The sequence below is a fragment of the Coturnix japonica genome, chromosome 9 (assembly GCF_001577835.2).
Source record: "Coturnix japonica isolate 7356 chromosome 9, Coturnix japonica 2.1, whole genome shotgun sequence".
NCBI lineage: Eukaryota > Metazoa > Chordata > Aves > Galliformes > Phasianidae > Coturnix > Coturnix japonica.
Window position 1 is genome coordinate 11479651 of NC_029524.1, and position 18041 is coordinate 11497691.

The 18041-nt window shown below is 44.5% G+C and overlaps 1 protein-coding gene across 2 annotated transcripts in view; it reads left to right on the forward strand.

The window, feature by feature from the left end:
• Positions 1-5933: 5933 nt before the first annotated feature.
• FGF12 (fibroblast growth factor 12) overlaps positions 5934-18041 on the forward strand; it is a 183783-nt gene continuing 171675 nt past the window's right edge. The window contains exons 1-2 of one of the 2 annotated variants that reach the window (XM_015871733.2): positions 5934-6034; positions 6130-6278. In XM_015871733.2, coding sequence (XP_015727219.1) covers positions 6266-6278 — 13 coding nt within the window. In that variant the 5' untranslated portion in view covers positions 5934-6034; positions 6130-6265. Of the gene's footprint in view, positions 6279-18041 lie in introns of both variants that reach the window. The other variant, XM_015871732.2, reaches the window with a different exon arrangement.

Below are 18041 nucleotides of genomic sequence, written 5' to 3' on the forward strand. Positions count from 1 at the left end.
AGAGAGTAATGTCTGACCCCATATAGGCAGCTGGTTGAGTGCTTTCAGTTCACAGAATCACAGAATTATCCTACAGTGACCTCTGAAACCCACCCTGGACAGATGTCTAAGATGTAAATACTTTGTACTCATATGTTAGACTCTGTAGGATGAAGGAAGAAAATGTACAACACATGGTTCTTCCACCTTGAAGCGCTATGCTTGCTGCAGTCCTTTTGAATGTCAAACCAGCAGCAAGTAACAAATACTGCCCATGGTCTCACAATGTTGTGTTATCCTTCTCTGTAAGGCCTGCAGCAAGAGCAGGGATGGAGAACTGCTGGAGAGGGAACATGTTTTAAGTAACTTACAGCTGGCTGCCCTGTCAGAGTGAACCCGGGATCCTCCCTGAATCTCCACAATTGTCTACATTTGTATCAAGGTGTTGCTTGTGAGAACGCTACAATGTTTAAGAAATACTCCCGGAGGGCTAAATGTAGCAACCCAGCTAAGAAAAAAGAGATGTATTCACCAGGCAGGGCTGAGTACCTGCTCTTACAAAACAATCATGTTTGGCAGACCTTTTTTTAACTAGGGTGCTTCTTTTGGCCGTGCAGGTAGGTGATGCAGCTAAATCCCTCTGCATCTCATGGCCATGCTGTGGCACAGCTGGCAAGGAGGAAGCAAGCAAGGTCTTCCAAATGTTGTTCATTCATTCAGGCTCAGGCGTGCTGATTTTCATACTGTTTGGGTTGGTTGCAGCCCAAAGCTTCTGCAGTGAAAACAATGAGATCTCATCAATAAAGGAAAGTAAGGCTTAAAGAAATTGCTGTCTATGTATACAAGCTAAGCAAACAAATCAACCGAGCTTTTCTCTGAGGAAAACCTCAGCAGAGAAGAGCAGGCACATGCAGTATCTTAGCAGGCTTATTAAATAAGCTACTGAAGATGGACTTTGCGTGATGTCACAGTCTGACGTAACTCTAATGTAGAGATAAATAACTTCACACCAAAGGGTTGGTTTGTCCCTTTTTGCATGAGTGCATTGGTGTAGTAAGATGGTTGGGTCACAGCTTGAACTGCTGATTGAACACCTGGGGGAGGGCTGTGGCTGGCCCAGGGAGCTTAGGCAAATAGTTTGCAACTGTGCTTCCCAGCTAATTGAAGGGGTGGAGCCTGAGTAGAGTCACCTTGGGCTTCCATAAGGGCCAGCCACTGAAAGGAGAGCACCTCCTTGACCTAGGCCTTCATCAGCTGGGTATTTTCATGGCTGTCTAGAATCTTCAAGGATGGGGAAGATCACAAAGGTTACATAACCTAGTAAACCAACCTGTAACTACCACGGCCACAAAACTGTGTTGCTCAGTGCCATGGTTTTCTAATGCATCTCCCTCTTCTAATTGAATGTTGCTTCTCAGTATATTTCATGGTATCTTCCAAGAGGAACTGGAAAAGCTCTGGTTTTTGGCCCAAGTTGTCACAGAAGCCTCTAATTCCCAGAGATATGGGGAAGCTGTGCTGGAAATGCTGTAGTATTTGTTAGAATGTAACATTATGGAAAAAAGCACCTGCTTAGGGTTGTGGATGTGCTTGTTGGTACTAAATGGGCTTCTTGGTGGGCATCTCGCAAGACTGCACCATCTGAAGTGGAGTTCAGCTCTCTAGAAATACCAAGTGTGTGGTTGGAGTAAGGCAAAGAAATTGTCTTTGGGATCTGAGGCTGGCAGAGGTCAGGCTGTGATGTCTGAAACATTACATTATGAATATGAGCACTGCTCAGTTCTGAAGGCTGTGGAGTAGCCATGAGTAAATAATTTTGTACTGTAGGTAATAGGAGTAGGCAAATAGGTTTGTAAATAAGCAAATAGGATTGTAAGGAATAGCCCATTCTGTGCAAGCGTTCCAGCACTTGGCTCTTAGGAGGGCAGGCTGCCTGTGGCTGCCCCAGGTGAGCTGCCAGCAGGAAGCTCCTTCCTGCCTCAGCTCTGAGAATCTCCTTTTTCTTGTGTAAAGCATTGTGGATGGATGTAATTACCTTTTCCAATCAAGTCAAAAGGGGGGATAATGCTTAAGTGGTTTCATTCAGTAGATTATTTTAATATTTACTTTTTGTGCATGAAAGCATTAAGCTTCTGTAGTAGTATAATAACCTGACTTCAGAAAGCAGCTCCCTGCCCACATCTGGCCAAGGAGGTGCCTGAGTTATTTACTAAACTGAATAACCAGAGGTCTGGGTCTCAGACAGACCAGGAGCTATCCCTGAAAGCACTTTGTGTAGGGATGGAAAGCAGCCTCCAGCTTCCCTAGGCTTTCAGGAGTTCAGGATGCCCAGTCCCTCATAAGCAAATGAAAATATGGTATTGAGGTATTTGGAGCAGATCCAACTGCCATTAAAGTCAGCAGGAAGACTCCTGTTAATGGGTATTAGAGCTTCTTCCAAGTGGCTGTTAAATGCATTGCCTTATTCCCAAGCTAGCAAGGCAAAAGGAAGGTGGCTAGAGTTCTCCAGTTCTGATCTGGGAAGCTCCTTGTTGAGTGATCCAGTGTGTTCTGATGCACTTCTGCACTCCTAAGGGAGCTATGCCATGCAAAGACCAGGTCTTCTCATCTGATCCTTTTAATAGCCTAATGAATCAAAACATTTAGCCTTTGCATTAATTTGTTCAAACACTGAATTCAGACAGATCTGTCTATAGATGCTGATGAAGGATAATAGCAATAGAAAGTTGGTAGTACTTCACCAAACAAATGCTAGTCCTGATTCAGTATGAGAACGGTTGCCTTCCTTCCTGATTTTATTCCATATTAATTTTAGTCTTGGTTGTAAGTCATTACAAAACTTCTCATTTGTTTTGGTATTTTTGTGGCTTTTAGTGCTTTCTTATTTAATAATAGCACCTGATTTATCTCAAAGTCTGATCAATAACCTTGTGTAATTAAATCATTCAAAGACTGTGATTTGTTTTGGACTTCATTCCCCACATCAGCTCTTACTACACTTCTCCTCTGTTCTAGCAATTACTTGGATGATGTGAGGATGATGCTACCTTGGCTGATGAAGCAGTAGTTCATAGTTTTGCTTGCTCGTAATCAAGAGCAGTGTGCATCTGCCTCAAGCTGGAAGATGACAGGTTGTGACTCTGTATTTTACAGATATCTATTCTCTCTCTCCCTATATATATGTGTGTATATAATACACACACATATTTAGGACTTCAAGTCTCTATTTACTCCTCTCCTTCCCCCACTCCATACTTTCTTATTTTAGTAGCATTAGAGGTCCTTCCTGCTGCTGCAGTGTCATGGCCTACTTTCTTGCAACCTGCTGTTTTGGCTTGTGCTCCTCTGAGCGCAGCTCATAGTCCATGAGCATCCTCTGGTAACTGAGCAGCTTTGCTTTCTGTTCTTCTGGCAGTTTGTTGATGACACTTATTGGATTTGGGAATAGATTCTACAGAAAACAGGAGCTCCTCAAGCGCTTGGCTGGGCCCTGCTTAACTAGTTTCAAGGGTGCGCTGGCTTATGGCCAGTTCTGAGTAGAGAGCTTTGTCTAGGATCCCTATCTGCTGGCCCTTGAGTTGATGCATGTGCATCTCTCTGTGCATGGCTTTGCTGTCCTTTTAGGATGACCTTCATCAGACCCTGTGAAAGACCAGAGGAAATCTGACCATGGTGATTTTTCTCACTCCTGGTGCATTCAGATTGCTGTAGAAGTGCCCCATGCAGCCACCATGGCACATGCATGACCTTGTCTGGGTGGTGCTCTCTGTGAACTGAGGCTCCCTCTTGAGTAGAAAGCTCTGTCAGTGTGGCAGATGGACAGGAGCAGGCACATCTGAGGGACCATGTGTGACTGCCATGTGGTCTGTCAGCAGCAGTGTCAAAATGGCCACTTGGCTTCATCATGTTGGTTCTTGGGGGAGCTCCTGAGGCAGCTGCCCAGGGTACTCAGAGGCACTGTGAAGAGGGCTCTGCAAAAGGGTACTGTGTGCAGGAACTGAGCAATCTCCTTAATCATACCATGCTCTCAGCCTATTCCCAAAGCTTGAGCAGCTGACATGTACTGGAAACATCACTGGCAGCCCTGTGGACTTGCTACAGGAGCGTGGTGCCTTTGTTCTTCTTCCATTTTGGCTCAAACAGTGTTTATGGGGAGGAGCCCTGGGTCAGCACAGCTGCATTTCCTGAGTTCTGCAAAGCTTGATCTTACTGTGGGCCAGGGAACAACCTGATGTGATGCTGAGGTGCTGATAATGTATGTATCTTCATTTGATGCTTGCTTACCTGGAAGGCCACAGTAAATACAGATCTGACTTGCCTGAAGGGCAAGAGGAGGAACAATCTTGATCTTGCCTGAGCTAGTCCAGATTTGTGATACTTTAATGCAGGATGCAGCTGAAATATAGAGAAGAGTACAGAAAATACAACATTTCTAATGTTTAGTAGCTTGCAAGGTTACCTATGAATGGCAGTGTAAGGAAATATATTGAGTGGATTTGTTCCCTTGAATTTGCTCCTTTGTGTTAAGGAGGAGAACCTTCAAAGCTCTGCAATAGTGTTCTGCATAGGAGGGCTTCTCTTTAAGCTGTTCTTAAATTGTAAGGATATGGGTTTTAAGGACTTATGATGGTTTTGTGACCTAGAAGGGAGATTATGACATCCCAAATGGCACCAGAAAGATCTGGTAGGTGTGACTGGAAACTGAATGCATGGATTGGTGGGCTTGGGTGTTTTGCTTCATCTCAGCTCCTACCTGTTGTTAGCTCAGAGGTGCATAGTACAGCTCCCAGCACAGCGGTCACTTTGAGGGATTTTTGCAGTAATACACATCATAAAAACAAGCTCAGAGATGAGTTTTACCATCCACATAATGCCTAAATATAAAAATAAGGGAGGTGGGAAATGAGAATAATACAGAAACAACTCCAAAGCTCGAGAAACTTCTTTACAGGGGCAGACTTAAGGAGCTTGATTAACCATCTAAGTAGAAGTGAATCTATCATAGAATCAGTAAGGTTAAAAAAGACCTCTAAGATCATTTAGTCCAGCTGTCCACTTACCACCAGTACTGCCCATGGCCATGTCCTTCAGTGCTACATCTTTACTGTTCTTGAGTCCCTTGTGGTGGCTCCCTTACCCCTTGGCAGTGCATCACCACTCATTCTGAGAAGAAATATTTCCTGATATTCAAGCTGAACCTCCCCTGACAAAACTCAAGGCCATTCCCTGCCTCACTGTAACATCCTGTCAGGGAGTTATAAGGAGCAATAAGGTTTTCCCTGAGCATCCTCTTCTCCTGACTGAACCATCCCTGTTCCATCAACTGCTCCCTGTAAGACTTGTGCTCCAGACCCTTCATGGCGCTGCTGCCCCTCTCTGAACAAGCTTCAAGGCTGCGCTGTCTTCCTTGTAGTGAGAGGTCCCCAAATGGTCCTGGTATGGATGCTTTATAAGTTTCTTGTTAGTGGGAGACAGCTTATTATTAGGCAGAGAGAGATTAAGCTTCAGCAGCTGGATGCTGGAAGCAGGAAAGCCCGAACTACCCATAAGGTGGATGTTCTATGAATCAGCACAATTAATCTTGGAAAACTCTATCTGGAGAAGGCCTGAGCCTTCTGCTAGGAGCTCCTCTACCCATCTGCAGGTGTTGCGGGCCCAAGCTGTAGGGAGGTCGGTACAAGCAGAGCGATGCCTCCGAGCGAAGTGCCGTGCTCGGGGCATCGGCCATGTGCAGAACTCCCCGCACCCATCACCTGTAGAAACCAACACAGCTGCCGGGATGCGCTGCGCATTCCACCACCCGGCCAACAACCCGTCTTCCCGCGGGGGGCGATCGTTGCTCCCTCACTCCCTAAGCATCTCAGCCGCTATACCCGGCCGTGGGGCGGCGGGTGCTGGCGGCGCTCTCCTTGCGGAGCCCGGGGCCCGGCGCTGCGGGCGGTGGAGGCGGAGCGCGGGCGGGGCGCGCATGCGGGCGGTGCCAGGCAGCGCGGCGGGCCGCCGAGCCACTCGCCCCCGCAGCAGCACCGCTCGGCCAGGGACAGCTCCCGCCCAGGTAACGCTGCTCCCCCGCGGTCCCCGCTGCCCAAGCGGCGGCTCCGCTCCTCACGCCGCCTTCCTCCTCTCCCTTCCCCCGGTGGTTGATTGCAGCTCCCAGGCTGTGACGGCGCCGTCCCCAGCGCGGAGCAGGCAGAGGCGGCCGGGCTCGGGGCTTCGGGTTGAGTGAGGAGGGAGCGCGTCTTCCGGCAACTTCCCTGCAACTTCCCGGCGCTCGCAAGGCTCCGCGATGGAAGGCAAAGGTGGGTCGCGGTGCGGGGAGGGGGAGGCGAGGGCTGCACCGCAGTGGCCGGGCTCGGTGCGCTGCACGGGGCTGGGAGCATTGCAGTAGGGGCTCGGCGCGTCCCTACGCGGGCGGTTTGCGGCGTGAGGGAGAGGGTTTCTCTCTCTTTATTTTCAGTTATTTGCTTTCCTTTCGGGGGAGACAGATGTCAGTTGGTGATCTGTTTTCTTAATGCCTAGGATTTGCATAATAAATATGAGGTCTGTCCCGTGTTTTGTAGCCAGTCAGCAGTGGGGAGGTTTTGAGGAGATGAAGAGCATTTCGTAATTAGAATGGTTTTCAAAAACACCTTAATTTAATTTTATTTTATTTTTTTCCCCTGAAATGAGCTGAGCGAGGCTATAGAGCTCTGCCCTCATTACGCTGCATATTTAACATATCAGAACATCCTGATAGATTGGAAGGAATGTGATGAGTATTGTGTTATTGAACTGTCTACCCCAGGAGGAGGGATTCATTAAATACTGCCTGCCTGGCTTTGTGCTTGCCCACAGATATGTATCTAATTCAGATACATATTCCCAATCAAAAGGATATGTATATTTCCATACATAGCTATGTAGTCCTGCGCATCTGTTTACCTGCCTCTACAATTGCATCAGACATCAAGCATTCAACTGGTATGTGAACTTAGAATCTGTAAATGTTAATTGCCAATGAAATATTGATGGTAAGTCAGTGCATGCAGCTAGAAGGCTAGCTGCCATTCCCACCTGACCCCAGGTGCCAGCCATTCCGTATAACTCAAGGCTGATAGCTCTTTAATTGATAGATATCAAGGCAGTGGGAGAACATAGACTATATTAATTCAAGGAAGATGACAGTAGACTTGTATAACACAATAGGACATACCTTCGAGGGAGCTGGGCAAGCTATATTTAAACCTCAGGTTTATTTTTGTAACTATCTTGTCAATCAGAGCTATAGTTCTCCTGTGTGGGAATATCTGATTATATGCTGATTAAGGAAGGAAGCTATTTCAATCATATGGAGGCAGTGTGCCCTAAAAAGCACAGTTTCTTGTGGGCAGTGATCAATAGAACTAGTAGGGCTTGAGGACAGGTAAGTATACTCTAAAAAATAATAATAAAATTAATGTGCAAAGGCTCGATTTAGATCTAAAGCTCATAGTGGTTGTGTTTGTTGTCAGTCAGGAAAAAAGAAATGAATTTTGTTTTCACAGTTAACCTGAGGGAGGACACCTTTAGCTTTTTGCGTGACCTACTGGTACGTGCCTTGATGCAAAGCAAGTAGACCATGACTTCAGAATGACACGTGATGCCTTGTCATGTACTACATGAGCAGGTGAAAGGCTCTGTGGAACTTCTGATGGAGCTCATGTCATTAGAGGAGGTGAGAAGGGGGCAGAAAGGTGACATCTGCAATAAGAAGCTGAGGGCAAAAGCGGCACCTGGTAGAGAGAGTCACTCAATTCCTGTCTTGTGCAAACAGACCCGTTGTGGTGCAGTTGTTGACTGAGTTAAGAATGAGCAGCTGAGCAGGCAGACTTTTGGGCTGCTTGTGTTTATTAGTTGCAAGATGAGCTCTCCCAGTACTCTGCGTTCCTGAGCTGTTGGCTTTGGTCACAGGGTTGTTGGTAGGGTGACTCCTGGGGTTGTTTTACCACTTTGTTTTTTGCAAAATTTCTAAGAGTGTTGCTCTTACTAGAGATTTTCCTTGTTGGAGTAGAGATGGGGAGCTAAAGGATTTTATCTGCCCAGGCAGAAAAAAAATAAAGACCAGAGCAAAACCAGCAGAATTCACACCACCAGAATGAGGCAGGTATGAAGCAGACGTGACTTTAAAGGCAATAGATAAACAACTTTAGCATTTCTTTGGGGAAAAACAAGCAAGCAGACAGTCTGCTTGTGATAGAGGTCTAATTGCACTGGCACAATTCTTTAAACTCCCTTAATGTTGAAGTAGTGTGTGAGGGCCTATGATGCACAGATCCAACAGACTGATTTTGAGCACTTGTGTAGGGAGGTACAATGCAGAATGTCTCCCTGGAGGAAATGTCTGAGACAGCTCAGTACCTCCACATCTTCTGTGACTGAACCTTGATGGACTTGCAACTGCATTGCTGTACTTGGGAACTGTTTACGTTTTGTTTTCATTATTAAACAGGCCTCTGCATTGCTAGTCTTTTGGTAGGAGACTGCTGCTTCTTTAGTCCCTGATACAGTGTATCTCTGAAGTCATCCCTTGGGGTTCTAAAGGTTTCCTCCTGTAGCCCCTCTTCCATCCTACCAGTCCTCCTCACTGTAAATCCTGGAACATTTCAAACTCAGCTCTATGCAGATACTGGGGAAGAGCGTGTGCTATATTAGGAAACATGATGTCTATTTAAGCAAACCTACCTTCTGGTTCTCAAATTCATCTGTGCTTAGTGACTGCTGTGGTTGTTCCTGCCTGGGCTTTGCCTTCCCGGGACAGCTTGGCTGTCTAAGCAGGTTTGGTGCCAACATTCTTCAAGGCCTGCAGGCCTCTGTGAGAAGAGTTCTTCAGCTCATCTCTAGAGCTGCTTGGAGCAGCCAGAACTGAGCGTACTGACTGGACCATTTTGTGAGAGCAAAGGGAGGTGGGTACCACTGGATTTTGTGTGATGGGGTACAGGAGTGAGGGCTTTGCAGTTGCTAAGACTGTTGCAATTAGGGAGGGCATTCTGATGTGGGTTGAAGAGGAGGTGATGGTGTGGACTGTGCCTTTCTAATGGCCAAACCCAGAGATGAACATCTCTCACTTGCTTTTGTCTCAAGAAAAATATAAAAACAATTGCAGTTCTCTATGAATCTGCAATGCTACCAACACAGTGTGAGTTGTAACACTTGGCCTGGTCTGACTTCCATCTGCTTTAACTTGTTCAGTTCTGCATATTCGCTCTGAGCATTTTGCAGTAGTGAGAAGCTTAAAAGTTGTTGCTGCTCCTGAAGCCTGTTAGGTGATGGTGGGAGAGAGGATGCTGTGGATGAGAGCTGTGTTTTCCGCATCTGCTACCTGATCCCTGTTCTCCAAATCTCGCCACTACAGCAGTTCCTGTAGGCTGCAGCAGTAAGCGATACCACTCCAGGCATCCCAGGAGCTGGGTTTTGCCAAAGCTAACAATAGTTAATGTGGAGGTTAAAGAATACTTGGACATTTGCCAGATTCTCCTTTCTGTCAGAAAGATGCATAGCAGGGAAGGGAACGTCACAGAGTGCTGTTTAGACTCAGAGACTGGAACAGAAATCAGCCAGGCACGAGTCAGGCTGTGCAGCACAGAGTGCATCCCCAGCTGTGGACTGAGCGGAGAGGAACTGCAGGCTTGCTGTGCTGCAGGGAGCCCTCCCTGCATCTGAAGGTCCTATAGTCTTTTCTCTTGTGCTGAGATCATAGGGAGATCCCCTTCTTGCTGTGAGGGAGAATGAGCATATTTCTTTTTCCTTGTAAGAAGCGGGGAGCAGGAACTTAGTCTGTGCTGCATGCGTAGCAGGAGTATGCTGCCCATCTTCTGCCAGGACCTAGTTGTTGGTTTTGGTTCTGTCTTCTCCTGTGGAGATCAGTGATGAACCTTGGAGAAGCTGAGCAGAACAGCCTGCTGACAGAATTGGATGTGTTCTGATTGCTGGGAATTACAGAAGGGTTTGTTCTCATAAGCATGTGGATAGTCTGCTGGGATAGTGAAGCGAAAGCAAGTTTGCTCTCTGCCCTGCTGGCATCTTGATGTGCAGACACCTGAGTCTTGTTCCTGTCCTGCTGTGTTGGAGCAACACCCTCAGTGTAGCGGGTCTTCCCTTGGAAGAGCAGCCTCAAGAGGCTGGGTGGTAGGAGATGATGGGGTCTGGCCTTGGAGCTCTTCTGCTGGAGGGTCCCGGAGCAGTATGGCTTGAGGACTTTGCAGAGGGCATTTCTGCAGAGTGACTGTCCTAGGCAGATAGTGCTATCTGAGTCATGTTCTCTTTCCTGTTGCAAAGGCTGTAAGTAGGCTTTTTGCTTTTGCAGATGAGCTATGGGGCTGTTGTTCATAGGCATGTAGTGTTCAGGCTTTTAGATGAAGCTCTGTAAAACAGTAGTAAAGTCTAGTTTACCCTAGGGCATAGGACAGTCCTTCCTGGGACTGACCAACAGCTCTGAGGACTTGCTATCCTGTTGTTTCAGGATATGTGGATTGGGGCAGCAGTATGGCTTGCTCAATCTGCAGCTGCTGGAGCTACTCTGAAACCTCCTTCTCCAGACCCAGCACAGTGGACCAGCTCTCTGCACAGCTCTGTGTGCGATGCGATGCCCATGAAGGACAGAGTTGTCACCTTGAAGAACTTGTGATCGAAACTCACCAAGAGCTGGTGAATGTTAGGATTGCAAAAAGGCTTTGTGGGCACAGGAGAGAGAGGGTGGCAAGAGAGAACAGACAGTTCTGGGATCTCTGTGCTTACTTCCCTCCTCTGTGGCTTTCTTTTGTGATCGAAGAAAAGATCTTAGTGAGCCCAGCAGCAGTTCATGGCCTGAAGCTGTTTGGGATGCTCACATCAAAATGTACCTCATCATGCATTATCTTAAGGTGTCCTTGTTATTGGGATCCTGCTGCATTTACTGCCTATTCACAAACACGTAATGTGGATTACTTTGGTAAAGACTAAGTTGTACGTGTCATCTTGGTTTCATCTGTGCAATGGAAGCCAAGCAGTGGTACAGTCGCTTTTGTTACAAAGCTGTTCCTTACTTGGGGAGTACTTGAATAAGATGGTTGGAAGCTTCTGCATGCAGCATTTTCCATTGGGAAAGTAGCTGTGCATCCTATACCTTCTGTAGATGTGCTGTGTAATACTGGATGTCCTACTGGAGCCAATGCTTCTCAAACTGGCTGCTTGAAGATTGACACAGAAAATATATTTAAGGATGTAAATAAGTGGCTTTATTTTTATTCTATCCACCCTGATGCCTCAGGCTGCCTGTCTCCTTATGAGGTACCAGCTTTGTGTATGACTGGGGGGGGGGGGGGTGAAGATGCTTTAGTTGCCCAACCATTGATGTCCTCTCTTTGAAAATAGTGTTTGTATCTCTGAGGCTGGGCTTTCCCCTCAGCTAGAGCAGGGTTCTGTGGAAGTTTTGTTCCTGTGCCTCAGACTCTGCCCCCACTGACAGATGTAGGAGGAGTGTAAGACACTAAGCCAGGACTGTATGCACTCTCTAATGCATTCTAGAGAGCAAGTGAAATGCTTGTTCCTTTTACAGGCATTAGAAATTCCATTAAATGCAAAGCAAATATAGCCATGTTCTGGCAGGGCTTGAAGATGGAGAGAGCCTGGGCTGCTGTGTGGGTCTGGCTCTAGTGGGCAAACCTTGGCTGTATGCTGCCACCTAGAACTGCTGATAACCAAGTTTGTAGTGCTTCACCATCCCCTGGGAGCTGCTGCAATGCTGTGGGTAGGGCACCTGCACCTTCTGAATGAGCAGATGGCCAGAGCTGTTCTGATGCTGGGGGAAGTGTTTGTGGTAGCCTAGAGGTGGCTCTGATTGAATGTGCCTCATAGTGGTGACAAAAAGTAGCCATGTTCCTGTTCTCTCATTCCTGCAACACACTGTGCTATTAAAACAAAGTGGGAAGAGGGCCATAGCAATAGGGAGGCCTGTGTGTTACAAAAAATGGGAGGCCTCAGTCATCTGACTCTTTTAAAGTACCTAATAAGCAGACAGATTCCTCCACCTCACTTCCCTGAGTTATGTGGGAGCTGTGGAAGTTTAAGCTGAATGAAGTGCTGTAGTACTTGAAAGTGACTTTATTTTTAATGCAGGAAGTTGTTTTGATGTTCCTCTTATGCACAGCAGCTGGGAGCCTGACCTGTGCATACTCTGAGTAACGACCTGCATGCAGTTGTTTCATCCTGAGTTCATTCAGGGTCCTGAAATAATAATAATAATAAAAACTTGATTATTAGTATTATTTTTTTTAAAGCGGCATTTTCAGAAGGCTTAGCTTACCACAAGATATTTCTTATCTGCTCTTATCTTCCCTTTTCTATCTACTCAGCAATTCAAATCCTGTTTGAATTGCATTCACTTCTAATATGCCATAAAACCTGATATGCAAAAGCTGGTTATTTAGGGAGAATTGCGGGAACTATTTTAGTCTGTTGCTTGACCTGTGAATGAGATAACATGATTAATTTTTACATGCAAAGCTTGGTGTTTATTAGCATGGCAAAAGGCAATTTGACAATGAAAAATATTGCTGGTGGGTGTAATAATTAATGCTTTCACTCAAAGTATAAAGATTTTAATAATACTGTTACACTAAAATGATACTAAACGAGTTCACTGTTTTCCTGTCAGTGATGCAAAGATGTTTCCTCTTCCATAGCTCCTATATCCTTGCTATTTCTAAGTGTTTTTTTGTATCCAGTAATAGTACAAATCATGATGCTAATTCATTGAGTTTCTTCTCCTTGGTCTCAGGTTCAGTTGAACCTTATGATTTGATATTTATGTGGGATGCACACTGAAAGCTTTGGCTTTTTTCTTTAGATTGAATTAAACTATTTATGTTGTCGTCATGTTTCAGTAGATATCTTGTGGCTTGAGCTAATGACTGTTCACTCAATAGCACAGAGGCCTGGGAGTAATATTGCAGTGTCTTGTGGATGTCTGTTTTCAGAAGTAAAGTGTTTTATTCACTGTTTTTAATAGTGTGTGCAGAACAAGAAATGAAAGTAAGGAATGGCACTTCTAATTCTGGGAATGGGTTTTCTCAAGCTGTGCTTCTTTTTGTTTCGCTCCTCTGAAACCTGGTTAGAATAGACCTTATTTGCTATCAATCTTCAATGGATAAAGGGAGGTCTACTGAGCATGGCTACCTGGAGGATTTATGAAGAGAAGTCAGAAGTGCTGAATGTTTTATTGGCATAATGAGGGAAAGTCTCTTTGCTTCTCAGTCACTGAGAATGTATTATTAATGCAAAAACACTTTCCTTGAATTTAATGCAATGTGTATAGAGGCTGACAAGTCTCTCATCTTCACGAATGAAGCATATCTGCTATGCTTGCTCCAATGTCAGGTACCATCACTGATTCTCTTTTTCTCCAAATCCAGCAAGCCAAGGGCTATTGGCAGGATGGACATGCTCAGGTGTTGCGACGGTTCTTTCTTAAGCAAATTTTGGACTGGGGTCCTTAAAGTATCCTTAAGTCAATGTGGATCTCCAACACAATCTTTCTGAGGAGCTTGGACCCTGAATCTGATTCAGAGTTCATCATCCATTCACATACTGGCCTGTACTTCATTTCCATAGTTGAGTATTTACCATTACTTGGATCACTGAAGATCTGGGTTCAGCCATTGTGGCAGGGATTTAGCTGCAATCTACACAGTGTGAGGGGAAAATACGTGGCTATACAGATTGAACAATTGTATGAAATTCAACAATGTTGAATAAACTCGTGCCTTGATGGACAACCCTCAGAGCTTCATACTTTACTGATGCTCAGTTCTGAATGTGTATTTTGGGAGAGAGCTTTACTGGGTATAAAACTTGCCTGACTGCCAGTTAGTAGTAGTCTATAGCAATGGCTTTAGATTGTCAGAAACAATGCGCAAACTATTGCATATGGATAGAATTGTTCAATTTCATTCTAGATAATTTTACTTTAAGACTCAATGTAGTTTTCTGAAACAATGTCTAGGAAAAAGATGGGTAGTATGAACTTACTGTTGAGAATCCTCACGTGGACTCTGCTTGCTACAGTGTGAAAGCATTAATTTCTTCGTTGCTTCAGAGGAATCCCAAATTCAGTCTTGAAAACTTCAGTGGATCCAAACAGATGAAAACAGCAGTGATACCAACAGAACGAGCAGAATCTGACTTCTGGGATATGGCAGGAGAGTGGGGAGAAGGACATTTACATGGAGGAAGACTTGGATTGCCTCATCTGATACTAATGAGCCATTGCAGCATAACTGGGTTGACAGAAGAATAGGCTTCCTCATCACTACCTGCTTTTGTAACACTTCCAGTATATTTTTGATCTCTTTGAAGACTGAAGCTGAGCTTTTCAGATACCTTTCAGCCTTCAATTTGTATTTCCCCATATAGCTGACCAGCACAACTGATGTTCTGACATTGCCTATTAGCGAATGCCATACGTTCTGAAGTAATTGCATTGACAGTCAGCTGTTAATTTTAAACTTTCTATTCGTATCAGTGTCTCCCAGTGGAGAAATTACATGCTGCAAATTGTATCCATTTTGTTGCTGGATGAGAATTGAGGGAGAAATCAGTGGAGAAGTTTAAATATTACCGTCCTGAGCCTCTTCTTCCAGTCAAGATTTTAAATAAGTCCATGTGGATCTACTCTGAGTTTGCACTTGTGGAAACAAATGCATAGTTTGGTCACTGGGTAAAGACCCGGTCTCTGATGCCTTACCTAACTGGAAAGACAATGGAGATAATACTGTGTGATTATATGGCAGAAGATTTTTTAATTGCCTTGAGTCCTTAATTATTGACAACTGAGGAAGCAATAATGCTTTCAAAAATTAGAATGCTCACCTCATCTTAAAAATGACCATGAAGTACAGTTATGGCAGGTTGCTTGTGTGCTGAGACAAGTTTTCCATTCCTGCTGAACATAGCGCCAAGTATCTGGAATTATCTGCTATTTTTAATAGTGGGATTGATCTCTCAGTAACAAGAGGCTTTCCTACCTAAGCTGTATTCATACTGTGTTTTCCCCAGAATAAAAAGCTATTTATATTCCAGGAATAGAAGGAGTTGCTTAAAAAATCACCTAGAATTGAGTTTTTCCACCCACTTTAGTTATAAAGTTCCCAGAAATAGAGAGGATGAGCCTGATGTGCTGAAGCAATGCAAGCATGCAGCCATGGGAGAGAACTGAATGTTTAAATTCTTGTTATTTATAGTTTTAAAAAATAAACAAAACCACAGCCTGGTTTTGATTAAGATGTCCCTTCTGTGGCATGTGCAAAGGATGATCACAGAAGAACTGGGTGCAGAATTTGACTTCATGTTCCACCACTTGTGAAATGGAGAACAGGGTCTAGTGCAAGCAGTGTGCTGGAAGTGGTCTGTGCTGTGTGTCTGTGTGCACAGCCATGGTTGGTTTCTTCTTTATTTAAAGGTTTTCAAGAGCAGTGATTGTAGAAGAGTTTTGCTGAATCTCAGTGCTGCTAAGGCTGGTGTCACCACCACTGAAATGAGTTTAAGTTCATGTAGACGTGGAGTTTATACTCAGTAACTTTACAAGGCTGAAGTAACTGCTGCTTTTCTTGAAGTTACCTTCGTTATACAGAAGCTGCAAAGCAGTGTAACCACCCAAACCTGACATGGCGCATCCATACTGCAGCTCTCCATCTTACCTTGGAAGTGATTGTGGTGAACTGTTAGCTTGGAGAAGGACCAGAGGAACTACCTGAAATACCGGGTTTTCCAGGCTGTAGAAATTACAGTCTGCAGTTACTGATAGGTCCTGCCTTGGGTCCTGTGGAAGTCTGAATCCTGGGATATTAGAAACAGAGCAACTGTTCTTTAGCTGAATGCCTTTGCTGCGCATCCTCTTGGTTAGGATGTACCAAGGCAGTGAACTCCTGCTGATCTCACAGGCACTGTGGATTTAATGCTTTCTTTTCCAGGTGGATGTACATATGGATCGTAAAGCCTTATCATTATTCTTTAGTTGTGCTATTTCCATAATCAAGCTTGTAGCTCTTCTTTCTGTCAAGTATAGGTGTTAAGTTGTTGGGAGAAACAGTTGTTTCCAGCTGTATATTTAAACCACCTTTGTGAAATTAATAGTGTTGTTTGCTAGGAATTGAGTGGCACAGGAAATCCTGTATTTTTCTTTTCAAACCAATGTCTTCCAGTTCCGAATAACGTGCTTTAATATAATGTGTTTTTCCACGGAACTTCCTAGGATGGTTCAAAACGGATTATAAAATTTCAAGTATTATAATATTATTATTGACCAAATCAGGTATTTCCATGGAGATCTCAGCTGCAGATGTTTGCTGTTGCTTTGTCAGTGCTTCTTGGTTCAAATGTTTAGTGAGGCCACATGAAAGCATTTGGCTCCAGGGAGATGGCTGATCTGGCCTCACCTGGATGCATCATCTTGTAGCTTTACTGAAAAAGTATGGCACTAGAATTAGTAAAGTATGACTTTATTGAAAATGGATGGCATTCTCTTGATTTGTGAACCATATACCTTTCAATCAATGTCTCAGAATAGCCCCAGTTGGCATCAATAACTATGAACAGTCTCTGTGTGTGTATACACACAAAATATAGATGCTAAAGTTTATCAGAAATAGTGACCCAGGTGGTACTGGCAAGTGGCTGCTGAATGCCCTGAGTCTAATGATCTGAAAAGCTTGTGCAGCTCTTGGAGGAAAAGCAATTATTGTCTCTAATCACGACCCCAGATGATGATAGAGCAGTCCAAAAATAGCAAGAATGGAGCTCACTGTCCATACTTCCCTATAAAACCTGGATGGATCTGGCATTGGATAGTTGCTTTTTGCTGAAAGCCATATTGGACTGTCCACTGTGTTCCTGGAGGGGTTGCTTGCAACTACGTGAGGCAATAATTCAGTTTCTGCTCCTCCTGCAGAGAACCCCCTTGGCTCTCAGCTCCTGCTGGCAAACAAGTGTGGGGATGGAGAGCCAGACTTGTATGGTTGTACTAAGTCCAAGGCACTAGCTTGTAAATCACCTGGGTCTGGACCCTTGTGTCAACACTCCACAGCAGGAGGATGACCACTAAATCCTGTGTCTAATAGGAGTTTCTGTGCATGCGATATGCATATTGTTATGACTCTAAATTGAATGGGTTATTGGTGTGCACACTTCCAGAACTGAGACAGGTCTTCTTTACCTTATGTTGGACTTAGTGTTGAGAAGCCAAGTGTCCTGCTCTGCTGATTTGAGACCTTGCTTGGAATACTACATGCTGCTTGGGAGTGGCTGAGTCCAGATCTTGGAGTGTTGGCCTTATTGCATAAGGGAACTTTGGAATGAGGACATGGTAGTAGTGTGGGGGTGAAAGGTGCACAGCATCAGGACTCTAGTATTGAATCCTACATCTGAGATTCCATACTGCATTGAAACCAGTTTTAAACCCTGTCTGGTTTTGCTAAAGAATGATGCAAAAATAGCTGAGGCTGTACAGCACAATCTGGGAATGTGAATGGCCCTGTTCCTACCAGATAAGAACTTAAGGGAGTGGCAGCTTGTGATATACAGAGGTCAGCCTATGCTTGCATTTCAGATGCTTTTTTTTTTCCTCCTCCTCTACTGTCAGCTCCAATATCTGCTTTATAGTCGTATTCATTGGGATGGTGGAGAGCTGGGATTCTATAACTGTAGCTGGTTTACCACAAAATCTGATGTATGGGCATTGCTTGAATGGTAAATAGTTACACTTGCATGACGTAATTCCAGAATGCATCACTCCCACTTGGCATCTTATATGACATATGTAACATATTTATATGTTGTATATTGAAGACTCATTCATTTTGTGTTTTGTATCATGTAAAATGATACATAGGCTTCTGTCTGAAAGATTATCCCAGTGATGCTCCTATTGATAGGACCTGGTCCACAAGGATTTTCTGGTGGGATCCAAATCCTTCACTATTAGACATCTTGTTTCTGTAAAACATATCTTAACTCTATAAATATGTTTTTATATTTTATAATGCTATTAATCTTGCAAGTAATCTGCCTCTTCA